The sequence below is a fragment of the Cyprinus carpio genome, chromosome A10 (assembly GCF_018340385.1).
Source record: "Cyprinus carpio isolate SPL01 chromosome A10, ASM1834038v1, whole genome shotgun sequence".
NCBI lineage: Eukaryota > Metazoa > Chordata > Actinopteri > Cypriniformes > Cyprinidae > Cyprinus > Cyprinus carpio.
Genome location: NC_056581.1, coordinates 4,391,917 through 4,409,456, shown reverse-complemented (window position 1 = coordinate 4,409,456; position 17,540 = coordinate 4,391,917). Strand labels below are relative to the sequence as shown.

Below are 17,540 nucleotides of genomic sequence, written 5' to 3'. Positions count from 1 at the left end.
GATCTGCGATAATGCCTAATTGTCAGTGATCTACAGCTCTGTGTATTAAATGCTGCTCCATCTGAAAGCAGATCATGGAGATTTACTACTAATCACGGAACCGGCTTTACTGATGAGATGCGCATGACAATCGCATGCGATTAATTGCACAGCCCTACTCGTTAGGTGTATAAGACACCTGTCCACACAATCTGTATCTTCCATTCCAACCTCTCCCACCACCATGGGCAACAACAAAGAGCTGTCAAATGATGTCAGAGACAAGAATGTAGATCTCCACAAGGCTTGAATGGGCTACAAGACAATCAGCAAGAAGCTGATGGTGAGGAGGAGACAACTCAGGGCTCGACATTAAGCTTTGACGTGCTTGTCCTTTGGACAAGTAAATCAGTCATTCACTTGTCTGTGTAGTAAAGTTGTTTGTTGTGGGGGGTTTTTTTTTTTTTTTTTTGTTTTTTATGTGTTCTATATGGTGTATTACTTTAATCAGCATATTTGTGATATTTGCCTTAAATTGACTGCTGTTACACTTTTTAACTTTATAAAGAACAATATTTTCCTGACCTGATTAAATGTACATGTCACAATTTATATCAAATTCTGAAATTTGATCAATACATTAAGTAAGAATAATAAGAGACTATATGGTTGAAAGTGCTGTGGTCAGATGAGACCAAAATTGAGCTCTTTGGCATTAACTCGACTCGCCGTGTTTGGAGGGAGAGAAATGCTGACTATGACCCCAAGAAAACCATCCCTACACTCAATCACGGAGGTGGAAACATTATGCTTTGGGGCTGTTTTTCTGCTAAGGGTACATGACAACTTCGCATTGAAGGGCAAATGGATGTGACAATGTGCTGTAAAATCTTGGATGAGAACCTCCTTCCCTCGGCCAGAACACTGAATATGGGTCATGGATGGGTCTTCCAGCATGACAATGACCCAAAACATACCGCCAAGGCAACAAAGGTGTGGCTCAAGAAGAAGCACATTAAGGTCATGGAGTGGCCTAGCCAATCTCCAGACCTCAATCATATAGAAAATCTGTGGAGGGAGCTGAAACTTCAAGTTGCCAAATGACAGCAAAGAAACCTTAAGGATTTCGAGAGGATCTGTAAAGAGAAGCGGACCAAAATCCCTCCTGCGATGTGTGCAAACCTGGTGACCAACTACAAAAAAGTCTTACCACTGTGCTTGCCAACAAGGGTTTCTGCACCAAGTATTAAGTCATGTTTTGCTTGGGGATCAAATACTCATTTCACTCACTAAAATGCAAATCAATTTCTTTCCTTTATATAATGTGTTTTTTCTGGATTTTTTTGGTTGGTATTCTGTCTCTAACCGCTAAAATAAACACACCATAAAAATTACAGACCCTTAATTTTTTTGTAAGTGGGCAAACTTACAAAATCAGCAGGGGATCAAAAATAATTATATATATATATATATATATATATATATATATATATATATATATATATATATATATACACCCTTAATATAAAATTTTATGAAATTATAAGATACACATTTCTACTTCTACAACTCTCTAAAAATCTAAAAGCTCTGGCTCAACAGTAAACTGAGAATATTCTCTTCTCCTCTCATGCTGGTTAATCAAGGTGACTGGATACACTGTGAATATCTCACATATCACTGTATTGGAGTTGAGTCAATAGAGTGCATGGGGATTTGCACAGTATTAAAACTGCAGCAGGATAAAAGGAAGGGGCTCAACAATGTTCAACAAAGATCCCCCCGCTGCTCCTGCACTGTTGGCGTTAGGCTATAAATCTCCACCTTTACCCCTCCTTCAGCATTTAAACATGTTGACTAAAAAGCTCTTATCTCCAAACATCATGCTATTCTCAACCCTTAGAAACCATCAAACAATCACATCATCCATAAGGTTAAGCGGTGCCCTAAATAACCGTTGAATGGGGATTTTATTTAGACTTTCTGAATAGCGAGTGACTGGTTTGAGTTATGGTCCCAGAATCTGGAATGGAAGGGGCAGCCTACAAACCAAGTGGACTGGGAGTTTATACAGGAAATTTCTTTTTGGTTTTCCTATTCCATGATGATTTACACACAGTTCCCACCTTTGATGGGCTGTATTTGGAGTGGTATCCTGTTTGGTCTGACGAGGCTTCCAATTCCCAGCAGCTCCTGGGTCCCACTACCCATACTGGACTGTGGGATATTCCCCGCTAGAGAGGAACTCTGCGACCTGACTGCCACATCCTGGCTTATCAAAGCACGGAAGTGAAGTGCACAGAATACATGGATGGAGTCTCCATTTAAACACTAGCCTGTCTCCAATGGGGGCCGCTGTCTGCCAGAGATGTTGTCCACCCTCATACTGTACCGTACGGAATGAAATCCAATGAGATCGGCTTTAAAAACACAATTAGTCTAGAACTGAAAAACACAGAACATATTGCTGGATGATTTCTTACTGTATTCTCTCAGGGATAAGTCATGATGGTTAAATAGTCATCCAACAACTGATTAGTTGGCTGACTAGTTGATGTTTTAGCATACTTTTTAATTAGCATGATGTTAAGGCCTTCTGTTTTTAAACACAAGAATGCATGTTATTTTAACACTCTATATATAGGGCTTAAGATTAAGAACAGTTCGTCGACTTGCTTTTCCAACAACCCTCTGATTAGTTGAATTTTGTACAGTTTGCCCATTCCGAAACCTCTAAAACTGCAACCTAGACCAGAAGATTGACAAGTCTAAGTCAAGATCGAATCAATATGCTCCAGAGTCTAAGACCAAAAGTCTTGGTACTTGAGTATAGTCCATGTCAAAGGTCTTGGTCTTGTTGGTCTTGTGTGGATCATACATGGTCTTGAACTCTGGAGACTGGAGAATTTGTGGTCTTGGTTTTGTCGGACACAAGGCCGAGCTGACATGCTCTTTAGCCTGAAAAGGCCAAGACATCAAATTCTCAAGCCAGAGTTCAAGATCATATAATCAAGACCAAGACCTGGAACACAGACTTACGGACCTTGTCAGACTTAAGATTTGAGGGCCAGGATCATGACAAAAGCCATGAAACCATTTTCATGGTCTTGGTCTCGATAGCATGTGTACTAAATTGTACTCAACCCTCTTCTAGTCTCCGTCCTGACTCTGACTTGAATGAGCTAGTCTCTACTACATCACTGTGTATTAGTCTGTCTTCAAATTAGTGTATTGTATGTTCCATGAATAAAAAAATAAATAAAAAAACTCTATAGATTTTGTGAAAAACTGAGGACATTAGCATTTTCTAAGATATTCAAATAACCGTGTCAGGCACCAGCGATCACTTCACAGTCAGAGTCACTTAGATCCCATTTCTGGCCCACTCTTTTTTTAAGGTATCAGTTTAAAGTTGTAGTGAATTAGATATCATTTCTGGGTCAGAGTCACTACTACCTGCGTACCACCTCAGTTGAGGTTCTTGTGACACACCATTAGAAACAACAGACTCTGCTGATCAGATTGTTAAATCAGCACCAGCGTCACTGAACTTGGACACAGAGACACAAACAGCAACTAGATTTAAATTTGAACAGAGCAGAACACTGTTTTTGAGCACAACAACCAAAGCACCTTTTTCACAACGCACCTTGTTGAGGAAGTATAGACGTTCCTCTCGTTGATAGCAGAGGAGCGGATCCAGCGAGAGCTTGATGGGGCGATGCGGAATGAAAACGTTTTTCAGGAGTTGCAGCAGTAGAGGTGGCGTAACTATAATGACATGTAAATAATCCCTCCCACTCTAAAGCGATACTAAACTGCAGTGGAAATGCAAACCGAGCTGTGCCTTGCCAAGGCAAGTCGTACCACGCAGTGGAAAAGCACCATAAGTTTCAGTTGAACAAGTGACCTGCTTAACCATGTCTGCATGTTTTGGGTTGCATGCATGCTTTTGGATATAAACCACTTTAACCTAGCCTATGAACTAAGGTCATTTAGTGTGCAGAAGTGACACTAAAAACACCACCTAACTGGTTTTACACAGTAAACCACAGGTAAACAAAGAGAACTCTAGCCTAAGGGTGGGTTCTTTACAAGGTTGCTTATATTTGCATGCTTACATTCACTATCTTAGCAACATCAACTCAAATGTACTAATTACAAGCAATTTGTCAATTATTTGACAATTTTTCACCTTGGAGCAACCTGGGCTGAGTGTCTTGCTCATGAATGATAGTGTGTGGGGTTTGAACCTAAGCTCTTTTCTTTTCTGGCCCAAATCATGAAGAACTAGACAATACAAAACTGCTCATGAATGAGAATCGTTCAAAGATTTGATGCCACTGTATTTACCCAGTACTTTGTAAGCAAGACTTTGACTGGATGCTGCATAAAGCTAGTCCGTCAGACTGGAACTATTGCTGACGATTTGTATGTGCAGTATGCATCAGAGGATCAGTGAATGAGGTGTGGGTGGTCTGTGGTTGTGCCTTCAGCGGCTGAGAAGAACAGGTGCATAGCCTGTGGGCTTCTATGGTCCAACTAAATGCTCAGCTTTTTTCACTCAAGCAGTGAAGCTTGTTTTGGCCTTCAAATCAAATTGGGCTTGAGCCTGTTGAATAAACATGAGCCTGTGACTAGTGACCTCAGAGCATCCATTTGGAGATCAGCCTGATAAGTCAACTATTTAACACACCATTAGCACTGAAACTAGACCACAGAGACATTATACGAGCCTAAAGACCTTGTTTGGTCCATGTCTGTGTGTTTTGAGGCCATCTAAAAGTTGACAAAATTCACTTTTAGTAGATATTCACATTTAAAATGTCTTTCTTTTTTGGGAAAACAGAGTAAAATACTGATGACTCATCATGCACTCACGGGTGTATTCAAATTCAAATTCATTTAGACCAATCAAACACTCTAATGTAATGAGAATGTCCTTCCTCTCAATGCCACTTGCAATCTACGATGTAAACTAAAGCCTGGTTATTTAACAACAAAAAAAATAAAAATAAAAAAAGCTAGTGTCTTAATGTGTTTCAAAAGAAAACTGTACTCTCCAAACTTTTTCATGCAGTCCTTAATAGATTTGGATGTAGACCACCCACCCAGAATACCAAATTTGTATCTTTATGATTACATTAATAAGATCATTACCATAACTAACCATATAAAAGCCACATAGATCATTACCATAATGAACCGTATAATAGCCACATAAACACTTTAAACTATTTATATAAAATAATTACAAATATGAAAATTAAAAGAAAGAAAATAAATAATTAAACAAGTCCTGACTAAACACAGAGATGTTCTTCATGCTGATTTTATCAGTGGGAGATATGAGGTCAAATCTTTGCAGGTCACCTCCTGACAAAACATAAAAGACAAAATTCTCATTATTAGCACTTTTTTTGAGACACAATGCACTAATGCTTTCTCCTGACTTAAGGTTTTCTTCAAACTACAGGTTTAACTTAAGGATGTGGAGCAGAGATGGAGTTCCGGACTCCCGACACCTGCAGAGACACCAATGAGGGGGACGGAGTACCTCCTACTGCAGGAAGACCCAAGAGGAACTCAAACCTAAGGGAAGGACCCTAGATATGTAACGTTATATAGCATGTCATGAAGTTTCCAAACCCAGCTAGGAAATCCAAAGACGCCTGGAGAAAATGAGACTTGTGCTCCACTGCCCCAATGACATACTGTGAGCAAAAGCCACTAGGCAGATAATCGATCAGGGACGAATCCTGGTCTTCACCACCCAGGAGCTTCTTTGTCAAACCTCTCAATTTTATCCAAGCTGTGATAGTTTGAAAATACACCAGGGAGAGGGCTACTCTAATTTTAGAGTGCCTGAGAGTTTTGGAAATCTAATACACTTGAGCTAATTATGGTGTGTTTATTATGAGGTGTTATTGGTATCTGATGTTGTTGTTTTGTAGTTATATTTTTGGAGTTAAATTGTAAACACTGGCGCTGCAAATGAGTGCAATACTAAGATGGTCTCCAATGGGTTTTAAGCAATCAAGAGATGGATGCAGAGATGACTGTTTAATCGCATCAGTGCAAAACCACTGGGCAACAAGTTCAGGTGTACGTTTGAGATTACAATAAAGAGAAGTTTAATGCTCACCAGGGTGAAAGTTAAACAAATAATTCAAACACAATGTTCCAGGACACATATTTTCCATGAGCCAATATGATTTTTAACATAAAAATACAACCATCAACAATGAAACATAAAAACATAATAATTCTGACTTTTTAGCTTAATGGCTTTAACACGCTAAAATAGTCCATAAGAACAGTGAACAGTCACTGCTTTCTGTCATTAAATGCAATGGTGCAGCACTAAAATCCATTTGCCATTGATCCAGTTTCACTCACAACATCTATATCCACGAGCTATGATAATAAAAGTCCATTAAGTAAAACCAGAAGCTGCATTACTCTTTATGATAAAGAAATTTCACATGCCTGGTAGAGATCAGAACTGCAACTAATGAAATAAAATATACACGACTGCTCAAAATTTGTGGTCAGTAGTTTTTTTTTTTTATGTTTTTAAAAGAAGACTCTTATGCACACCAAAGCTGCATTTATTAGAAAAACAGTAATATTGTGAAATATTTTTACAGTTTAAAATAACCGTGTGGGATGTGCCTAAACCAGATAACAAGTGGCCCACTCTGAAGTTGTTCACACACACTTGTTCACACACACTTGAAGTGGGTGAACTTGTTATTAAGCAACTGTTTCACTAACTACAGAATTAGAACGCCTCCACCCGTCAATCACATGTCCTCTCTCAAAACCCTGCCTTTCAAAGATACATGTCAAGTAGTATGGATTTTTATTTCATGGTATTCCTGAAAAAAAGTGCTTATAAATGCACAAAATCTAGTAACCTGACATACTCTCTGCTGAAGTCTGACCTTAGTTTCTCAGTTAACCATTACATAAAGCTTCCGGTTTGGCTGTAAATTAGCTCAGTTGCCTGAATAACATTTGAAAGGATTAAAAGGATACAGCAGCTGTATGCGATCCAGCTTGATTTAATGAGAGGGCCACCAAAAATGTCTGTTGGACAAATGCTCGAATACATTGAGATTGCTCTCACATATTAACCATATAGAGTCAGGGGGAAAAAAACAAATTACAATAGGATCATTGTTGCACCCATTCATTTCTAAATAAAGAGAGCTTGAATCCACTGTGTCCTTTAATAATGGAAAACCATGGGGACACCCAGAAGAATGAACTCAAACCTGAACAGTTAGAACTCAGAACACACATTAAAGCATTGGCCACATACACCCAGCACATAAAAAGCTTGATGGAAAAGCACTGCTCTGGAAAAATATACTAAAAACGTAGCTACAATGATGTGGTTTCCATGACAACTACAAAGACACAGATTTAAGCTCCACCCATTTCGAGGAGAGGGGAGGCAACTATGCATGGCATGAATCCCAAGAGCCGACAATGATAAAGCTTTCACTGAGCACTCTAAAACCTTTTTTTCTAAGCCCACTGTTGATGGAAAAGGACATTAAGTCTGTTTAGAGTTGTGTATAGTACAACCTGTACAAATATACACTCGTACTGGTGTGCACATGTGGTCTGGAGCAGTCCAACCAAGTTTCGACATTCTAGTGAAAAACAAAGTTGGCCTTACACTCAAGAAGTACAACACCCTTCGATTTTATGATCTATCAACTGAAGATAAACCTGAACCTAGTGAGAAAAGGGGTCTGACTTCCTCTTGTCCTTACTGGCCCAAAGTCAAAAGTGAGATTTGTCCGGACGAAAATACTTACATAATCAAGCATGCTCCTAATCCACACACTGCCAGCACTTCCAGTCTCTTTTCAGTTCTGCTTCTTGAGGAAATAGTTCTATTCTGAGAATCCTGACCGGAACATCCCAAAGGAAACAGCCCTGTGACCTCGCTGCATATGTCCAAGTCAAGTATCAAAGCACCAAATGTGCAAGGTGTTTACTGGCACCAGATTTCAATGCTGTCACGCTGTGGAGCGGCACCAACACAACAGTACAGCATTCCCGAAAAACTGTTATTATCACTGAGTATTGTTAGCAAGTTATATAACACCAATGGGGCAAAAAAGGACTTTGAAAGAGTTCACGCTGAGGCCTAGTAAGCTGATAATAAACAATGTTATAAAAAAAAGATCAGATGTGATCTGTGACCACATACATCCCAGATAAATTCATTAATGGAGTTCTGATAACCACAAGACAAGTGGCTGTTCATGTCGCTATGCTATCTAGATGAAAATAAATCTCATAAAATGTAATAAACTGAAGAGAGAGTAAAGACTGTAATACATGTTTTAAAAAAGATTGTAGCAAGGTCACTTTAAAGGGTGTCAATTTTGTTAAAAACAAATGATCCAAATGATAAGCTCCAAAAAAGACATTTAAGTCATTCACTAAAGCCTGTATGACTTTATTTATTTAGTGGAACACAGAAAGAGATGTCCAGCGGAGTGTCCAAGCTTCTCTTTTCCATGAAATTAAAGTGAAAGGGCACTGGTGCTGTCGTGATATAAACTCATAATTCTGAAGGAAAAAACTAAAAAGTCAGAACTGAGACTATGAGATATAAACTCACAATTGGCACAAAAAAATAGAGAGAGACAAAGGGTGGGGGGGGAGCAATAAAAAGTCGCAACTGCCTTTTTCCCTGTGGCAGAAACAAAAAGTCTTCTGAAAAAAAGTAAGAATTGTGAGATGTAAACTTAGAATTAAGATGTAAAAAAAAAAAAAAATCTGAGTTTGTATCTTACAATTCTGTGTTTATATCTCATAATTCTCAGAGCTGCGAGAAACAAAGTCTGAATTTATCCCATAGTGGAAACTTATTCCATAGCATTCACTTTCACTGTATGGAAAAGAGCAATTTGGACATTCTGTTAAAAATAGTTGTTTTGTGTTCAGAAGAGTAAAGGAAGTCATATGGGATTAGAAGGACATGAGGGGGAGTAAACAATGACAGCATTTTCATTCTTACCTGATTTCTGATAAGTGCAGCAAACGAAATTAGATTTGAAGACTAAATAAAGTATCTTATCTTACAGCAAACTGCATCTAATGTGAAAAATTGTATACTGATCTAACTGCAAACATGTCTACATTTTTTTCAAAAAGGCAGAACAAAAATAGCTAAAAGAGATGCCTACAAATTGTTGCTATATCAGGAAAACCCTTCCTTCAGTAGTGTTCAGAACTGCTGTGTTTTCTGGACATCCATCTCTATTGGCTTATGTGTGTTTGTAAGCAAAACAAACAAGAAACTGTAAGTGACTTCGCCCATACAGTGAGTACATTTGAAATGAGCTGCAAACAAAACATAACAACTGCTCAAAAACAATCCCGACCAAGGCTGATAAACTGTGGGGGCAGCAATGAAAACAAAACACCTGATCCTACAGGCTCTGGCCAGCTACAAAAAGAAATAAGAACACTCTACCAGATAATCCATGTAATTCCTCGATAGCTTCTGGCTGTCGTCTCCGGAGATAAGGCGACTATGAAATGAAACGCTGGTGTTAATTGAATGCATCCAAAAGTCTTGATTTTTTGACGGCTTTGGCTTTGGATTCCCCGCCTCTCAGATTTGGAAAATAATTTATGAATAAAGCGGCTAGCAGCGTTAGCTGTGCACTCCTCTTCCTCTGTAAATCCCGCGCACAATTATGTGAATAAAACAAGTCGTGGTAAAAAAAGGTCCAGGCTTGTTAATACACTCAAAAACATTACTATATATGTATTTTAAGTCGTAATAATTCAGACTCGGATGTATATACGGCGAATGGACTACAGTTTAATGGTGTGGGCGGAGAGAGGCGCTGTTTGTTTTGTGTTCGCGAGCTACAGAAGCTCGAGCATCTCGACTTCCACGTGACGTCACTGTCACGCTGAACTTGACGTTCATTCATCCGACGTGGATTTAAATTCTTCCTCGTTTCTCACTCCTTTTAAACCGACAGCTGTATAAGTAGCGACGCTTTTAACGAAATTATTGTATTTGTGCAATACGGCAGTGTACGTGCTAGTTGTGCGAAGTACGTCTAAGCGTTCACGTGATCGTAGATCGTATCTGAAAGCTGTGAGGCTACGGGTTCTTTAACATCACGTGACAAGGAACTAACGGAGCCAGATATTTGTTTGACGGTGACCTCTGCTGGTTAAAGTGATGTATTATTCTTCAAGAAGATTGACAGGATGCCTACAGTAGTGTGTTGTGTAATCTGAGAGCATGCGTCCATAGAAACGTGTCCTGCTCGTATTCTTAGTTTCTTTCATAATGCATAACTTTTTCCGTTTACCTTTCCCAGATAGCACACGTACGTCTGCAAGATGTCTGTTAAAGATCACTTCATCTGGAAAGCATCTGCTGTGTACAAACATCTGATAGACGTCTTTAAGATGTCAGTTTTACATGCACTCTAAATCATAAACATCTTAAAGACATTTTCTCAACGCCTATTTGACATCTGATAGGAAACGTCCTATACATGTAGCCTATTGTAGATGAGCAAAAAGTCTAAAGAATAAAATAAAATACATCTTGGAGATGTAAATGCAGACTTCAAATAGACGTCTCTCTGATGCACGTGTGCTATCATCAGGGTTAAGTTTAAAATACACATATTTATAATTTTAATACATAATACATTAAAGTAGTTTGGACAGTGTGTTCAAAATAAAGGGAAAGTAAAAACACAAAAATAAATTTTGTTCATGCTAAACACTTAATTTAAAAACAAAATGTTTGTCAGTTTAAAATATCTAAAAAATTAGGGGTTCTTATGATGTTTTAACATGTTTATTTATGTATAAAACATTTTGAAACAACTTTTGATCAGTTGCCTAATACTCATCTGTATGAACAGGCCATGATGACATGCAATAAAATTACAGTTTAGGCACAAATGAAGTCCAAAGGTTAATTTGCTACCTAGTATAAACACTAACTAGTGCACAGTTCTGTGAAAGTGAATAAAATGCTCTGTATGATTTGCACATTTTTAGATGACATGCATGTTAGACAACACAGCGGGCACCTTGATATCATTTTGACGTCAAATATTGGTCAAGCCTTGATCAAGATGCTGTAACATCATTTTCTTCCAGTAGTAACTGGGTTAAAACAGGAAGGTAGTAACACAACACTTAAATTGGTTTAATGTGTAGGTAGCCTATATGCCAATATGTTTGACGTTCAGTTTACATCAAATCAACATCATGTCAAGTTTTTGTCAGCTTGATTTGCATATTTGACGTCAATTCTGACGTCTTTTCAACATCAAACGCCCACCGGGAAGCTTGAGAAGTATTTTTTTGAACATTTTATTTGTGTCTATTTAAGATTATATTAATTTCAGCACAGTGACTTGTATGACAGTTAAGGTCTTTAGCAACTTATACATTTTCAGGCAATTATGTTGGTAATCTTTTTAATCAACACATTATCTTCTTTACACCCAATCCAGGCTAAGTGAACTATGAAATACTTTTTTTTTTTTTTTTTTTTTTTTTACAAAGCACAAGAGAAAATAGGTTACACATGAAAATATTTTTATTCAGTATTCAGTTAAGAGTCATTTTTACATTATATGTTTAAAACTGTTTAATAAATATTAATGAACACAATACTTAGCATTATAGTATGACTAATAACAAAGTTATTATAAAATGTAACAAAGCGTTAATAATAACAACAACACATAATGACTTAAAAGATAACACTAGATACGTCTATGCTGGTTACAGTCAGAGATATTACTGTATGTTTGGGCAGAAGGGTTTATTCGTGACCCCAGGCTGATTATTCTGACTGGCTCCACCCTCGATTATTCTGCCCTGCACCGCAGAGCGCATTCAGAACAGAGAGGCAGACGTACACAAAACCCACTTTTTCAATACTCTACTGAGAGGTTTTTCCAACTGTTTTCACAGGATAATGTCTTCAGACGTGTTTTGGTAGAAAACCGACAGCGTAAATTCCTGAAGAGGTTGATTTAACGGGACGGCGCGGAGGAGAGTTTATTGTAACTTTGTAAACTGAGTTTACAAAACGTTTCCACACAACTATGGCGCTCAGAGCGAGAGCTTTATACGACTTTATCTCTGAAAATCCCGGCGAGATCTCTGTGACAGAGAATGAACTTCTAACTTTGAGTAGTGAAGAGGTTGTCGATGGTTGGTTGGAGGGCACGAACAGCAGAGGTGAGATGGGACTCTTCCCTGCATCATACGTGGAGATTATAAGGACTGACACATCACTACACGGTAACGGGACACCCGCCAGTCAGCACTATTACTGCCAAACTAGTCCTCAGAGGAGGGATACCTCAAATGAATCGACTCCCACTCATTCCGCTGTTTACCAGGGACATCTTCAGCAGCAGCGACACAGTTTTCAGACCAGTCAGGGAAGTGATGAGGATTGGGATGATGACTGGGATGACAGCGGAACTGCGGATGAACACGGAGGAACACCTGAACGTAGGGAGAACACCTGGGAATGCTCAAGTGGGATATCCCATGACAAGCACCTCAGCTTCTCGACGTGGTAGTGCACAACAGTCCAAAAGTACAGGAACAGTTGGGAAAAATCTCAATAGGTTTTCCACCTTTGTAAAGTCAGGCGGTGAGGCGTTCGTTTTGGGTGAAGCTTCAGGTTTGGTCAGAGATGGAGACAAAATATTTGTGGCTATGGGCCAGCACGGTCCCGAATGGCAAGAGAACCCATATCCGTTCACTTGCACTATTGATGATCCTACAAAACAGACCAAATTTAAAGGCATGAAGAGCTATATGTCCTACGGACTCACGCCTAGTCATACTCAAAACCAGGTGAATAGAAGATACAAGCACTTTGACTGGCTTTATGCACGACTTGTAGAAAAATTTCCTGTCATTTCGGTTCCACACTTGCCTGAGAAACAAGCCACGGGGCGATTCGAAGAGGATTTCATTTCGAAGAGGAGGAAAGGTTTAATATGGTGGATGAATCACATGACAAGTCATCCTATTTTATCCACGTGTGACGTTTTCCAGCATTTTCTCACCTGCAGCAGCAACGACGAAAAAGCCTGGAAGCAAGGCAAGCGAAAAGCCGAGAAGGATTACCTGGTCGGCGCTAACTTCTTCCTCACTATCTGTCCTCCAGCTTTACCGCTTGACTTACAAGAGGTGGAAAGCAACATAGATGGTTTCAAAGCGTTCACCAAAAAAATGGACGAAAACATCATACAGCTCAATGTAACTATTAATGAATTTGCAAGAAAGCAGATCACTGGTTTTAAAAAGGAATATCAGAGAGTTGGACAGGCTTTCAAACTTCTAAGTCAGGCCTTTGAATTCGACCAGCAAGTTTATTCAGCTCCATTAAACAAGGCCATGGTGCACACTGGAGAAGTCTACGAGACCATTGGGGATTACTTTGCAGAGCAGCCCCGTCAGGATTTGGAGCCAATTTCCGATCTTTTAGCGATTTACCAGGGCCACCTTGCAAACTTTCCAGACATTATCCATGTTCAGAAAGGTTTGGTTTTTTTCTCACATGTTCTGCTCAAATACTGCTTGTTAGAATTGCATGCCATAAAATTGGATTTTGGTCAATAGGTTGGTAGTTTGTGCACATGCCATCAGCTTAAAGAAGTGATGCCAACATATGTCGAACTCCAAGCTGAGTTCTACATGCAATGATCATTTAATCACAGTATGATGTAAAATGGTTTTGCTTTTTCTTAACTTTTTGTACCTAATAGCAAATGGCACATAGCAATAGGTTCTCGGCAGTATGTCAAATGACATTTCTCCCTGGTGTGAGAGAGAGGGAGCATATGAGGCCTGCTAGCTCTCGCAGCTTGAAATGTTAGTATGGTGGAATGATGCCAGCCCTGTTGTAATTCCCACATCCCTTTGGTCTAATCTATTTTTCCTTTACTGTGACATGAAATTGACTGATGTCATTCTTTTCTGTAGAATCATATCTCAGGGTTTATATGACGCAAATAGTTAATGCGGTTTTGAATGAGAAATTGCTAGTCTACATAAAACATCTGATGCTGGGAAAGCTTTTGTTTGGAAGGCTCTAATCCTAAAGTTAGGGCCCCAGCACAGGGTAGCTGTAAACGCTTACAGCACATTTTAACACAGAGACATAGTTTTTCTGATGCCTTGGATCTAGAAACACAAATTTTTAACTAAACATTTGATGTACTGTATGTGACTGTCTTCTTAAAGTCAATGTGAAACTACGTTCACAACTTATTCTATTTCCGTAATCAGTGAAATGTGATATTTGGTGGGAAAAAAATGTAGGCCAGGATTTTTTTCCATCTGGAATTGATTGGATCCTGAAAAGTAGGTGTTACATATCAGAATGGAACCCGGTTGGAGGGGAGGCGTTGAAAAGCAAAAGGTATTTTGATTTGATACAAGAATCCAGTGCCAAACCTTTTTATTATTTGAAATACTTATGCACTGAGTCGTGTGCAATAGGACCAGGAACATGAAATTAGAAAGTAAGAAAGGAAGAGCACAGGGAATATTGATTTCTCCTTGAGAAATTCCAAAGAGAGCTGTAAGCCATAAATCAGAAGCCTGACTGGTCAGAGCTTGCATTTTAAAGGGATAGTTCACCCAAAAATGAAAATGACTCCCCCTCAAGTCATTCCAAACCCGTAAGACCTTCGTTCATCTTCGGAACACGAATTAAGATATTTTTGATGCATTCTGAGAGCTCTTTGACCCTCCCGTAGACAGCAAGGGTACTACCACAATCAAGGTCCAGACACGTAGTAAGGAAATCAGTAAAATAATCCATGTGACATCAGTAGTTCAACCGTAATTTTACAAAGCTACAAGAATACATTTAGTGCGCAAAGAAAACAAAAATAACAACTTTGTTCAACAATTCTTCTCCTCCTCCAGTCTTCTGTGGCTCGCCTCCATTTTGGGGAGTGTCACGACGCATGCGCGCACTTCCGTTTCGTGTAAACAATGCATGCGCATTGTGCTGCTGCTTACGTCAACACGGACACAAAGCGGAAGTGCGCGCATGCGTCGTGACACTCCCCAAAATGGAGGCGAGCCACAGAAGACTGGATACCCTTGCTGTCTATGGGAGGGTCAAAGAGCTCTCGAAATGCATCAAAAATATCTTAATTTGTGTTCTGAAGATAAACTAAGGTCTTACGGGTTTGGAACGACTTGAGGGTGAGTAATTAATGACAGAATTTTCATTTACGGGTGAACTATCCCTTTAATGTGTTCAAAATGAAAAAGAGTGCATGTGTGTGTGTTTTTGCAGATGTGATTCTGTGTCATAGACTTTAATACTTTAGCTTAACCATTGCTTTCCTTGTTTTTTCCCTTTGTGTTCACTTCTGTCTTTCACCAGGGGCCCTCACTAAGGCCAAGGAGAGCCAGAAACACGGGGAGGAAAAAGATGTCATTGCAGGTGGCGGCATCCACGACCGCTGCAACATCATCTCCTGCGCTACGCTAGCTGAGATCCAGCACTTTCATCGCATTCGTGTGCATGACTTCAAAGCACAGATGCAGCATTTCTTACGGCAGCAGATCAGCTTCTTTCAGAAGATCACAGGCAAGTTGGAGGAGGCCTTTGACATGTATGATCAGGCTTAGGAGCTAACATTCCCGCACTGTTGTGAGAGAACTGAAATAAAAAACACAAAGAATCAGCCTTTTTTATTATAGGTTCATGAAAATACACTTATTTTCTTGTAGGAGTGTTTGGGATGGCTTTGAGAACAAAAACGTGCCAGAAATTGATAATTGTCCTGAAAATGTAGACTTCATTATTATTTAGTAAAATACTATATAATATGAATACACATAAGTCATAATTGATTTGATTTGAAACCCTTGAAACATAACCACAATTTTAAATTTACATTTTAATCACCTTAGAAGTAATCGATATAAACTACATAGATTACTCACTTACACTTGTGTGCCTGTACTGATATGCTCTTTACCAGTGGACTCATTGCATGGACTTGGACCTGTGGTGATGTTAAATAAGAGTAGATTTGAAGGCATTTGTGTCTTTTGAACTGTCCTCTGATTCCAGTGAATTTTAATACAGATATAAAGATACATTATGCATTTGAATGTCTTATTGTGTCTGTCTGTCAAGTATGGTTCTTTATGATCCTTGTCAGTCTCTGCAAGTTACACTTTTATTAACCTTTATCTAATCTGCTCTGCGGGAGAGGCCTGTGTCTGTTTTACATTAAGAGTTTACAAGAGAAAGATGAGACACATTTTCTCAGCTCTGGAGGAGAAGTGCAAAGGAATAATGACCTAGAAAACATGGGCTGAACCCTCTTTATCTAGAGGACATTCCAGATGAGGCAGAGAGGATCACTCACGGTAATACTTCGCTAGCACTTTTATTATTCAGTTTAGATTTTTTCTTCCATGTTACAGCATAAGTATTTTAGTTAGTTTAACTACAGCAGATGAGAGCTTAGTGGATATATTTTAAGAGCTCAAGACCATTGCCAGCTGTATGAGAAAGAAAAACTGAAGTGAAACCTTAAAAATGGAACTGTGGTTCTCAAACTGGTGGACTGTGAAAGATTCCCAGTGGTCTGCCAACAAAACAGACCTAATTTAAATATGTATTTGACGAAAAGTACAAGCATTTAAATAATCAACTCATAACAATTAATTATGAGTAATACAACAATCAGCTGTTTGTGTTAACATAAATTTTGACAAATTGTCTCACTTCTATAATATAACTCAATGTAGCACGTCAGTGTAAGCAAATGTTCATTCCAAATTTTTAGCTTGCAAATATTTGGCTTGTGCAAATTTAGTAAAAGTAGTCGTCTAGTTCATTTCAAAGAAGAACAAAAGCAAAGGGTGAGTAATGAGAGCCCCACCTGAGATTTGGGTTGTTAGGGGTTCTGCAGTTTTTGTTTTACTCATTAAGAGGTCCATCACCTAAAAAGAACCATTTGAAAAAGAATAAAAGTGGAAAAATAATCAACTATCAATGAAGAGTAGCATGCTCAGCCCTCAGAGCTCCAGTCAAATGACCTCTTGAAGGAGTCTGTACCATTATTAGTTTCTGTGCTTACTAGGGGGGAAAACCAGAGCTGTCCGAGCAGTCAGTCTCTCAGTGCGTTTGAATTATTTATCAGAGCTAAAGTTAGGCTTCTCTTTCCACACACTCAGGTCCTTAATCATGAAGAATTTATTTCCACACCCTGATCACTAACAAGCTCACACATATTGCGCATAAAACAATGCTGAGAAGAAAAAGAAGGACTACACTGTTCATTTGTGTTTTTATGAACCACTGTTATATAAATAATTGGTTTTATATAAATTGTCAGTAATGTAATGCATAAGTACACTAATATGTTATATACTGTGTGAATCATAAATATGTATTGTTATAATTCAAAAGGATTATAGAAAAAAAGCAATAATTTTATTATAATTTCATATTTATACATGTAATAATAATTTTT

The 17,540-nt window shown here is 38.7% G+C and overlaps 1 protein-coding gene and 1 pseudogene across 2 annotated transcripts in view; one reads left to right on the top strand and one right to left on the bottom strand.

Annotated features, from left to right (window-relative positions):
- LOC109068939 (ADP-ribosylation factor-like protein 15) overlaps positions 1 to 10,106 on the bottom strand; it is a 47,853-nt gene extending 37,747 nt beyond the window's left edge. Inside the window, exon 1 of one of the 2 annotated variants that reach the window (XM_042764797.1) lies at positions 9,485 to 10,106. In XM_042764797.1, the coding sequence (XP_042620731.1) occupies positions 9,485 to 9,577 (93 nt within the window). In that variant the 5' untranslated portion in view covers positions 9,578 to 10,106. Of the gene's footprint in view, positions 1 to 7,811; positions 8,584 to 9,484 lie in introns of those variants that run through there. The other variant, XM_042764798.1, reaches the window with a different exon arrangement.
- A 1,743-nt stretch (positions 10,107 to 11,849) lies between these two features.
- On the top strand, positions 11,850 to 17,336 carry LOC109073692 (annotated as a pseudogene).
- Positions 17,337 to 17,540: the final 204 nt, after the last annotated feature.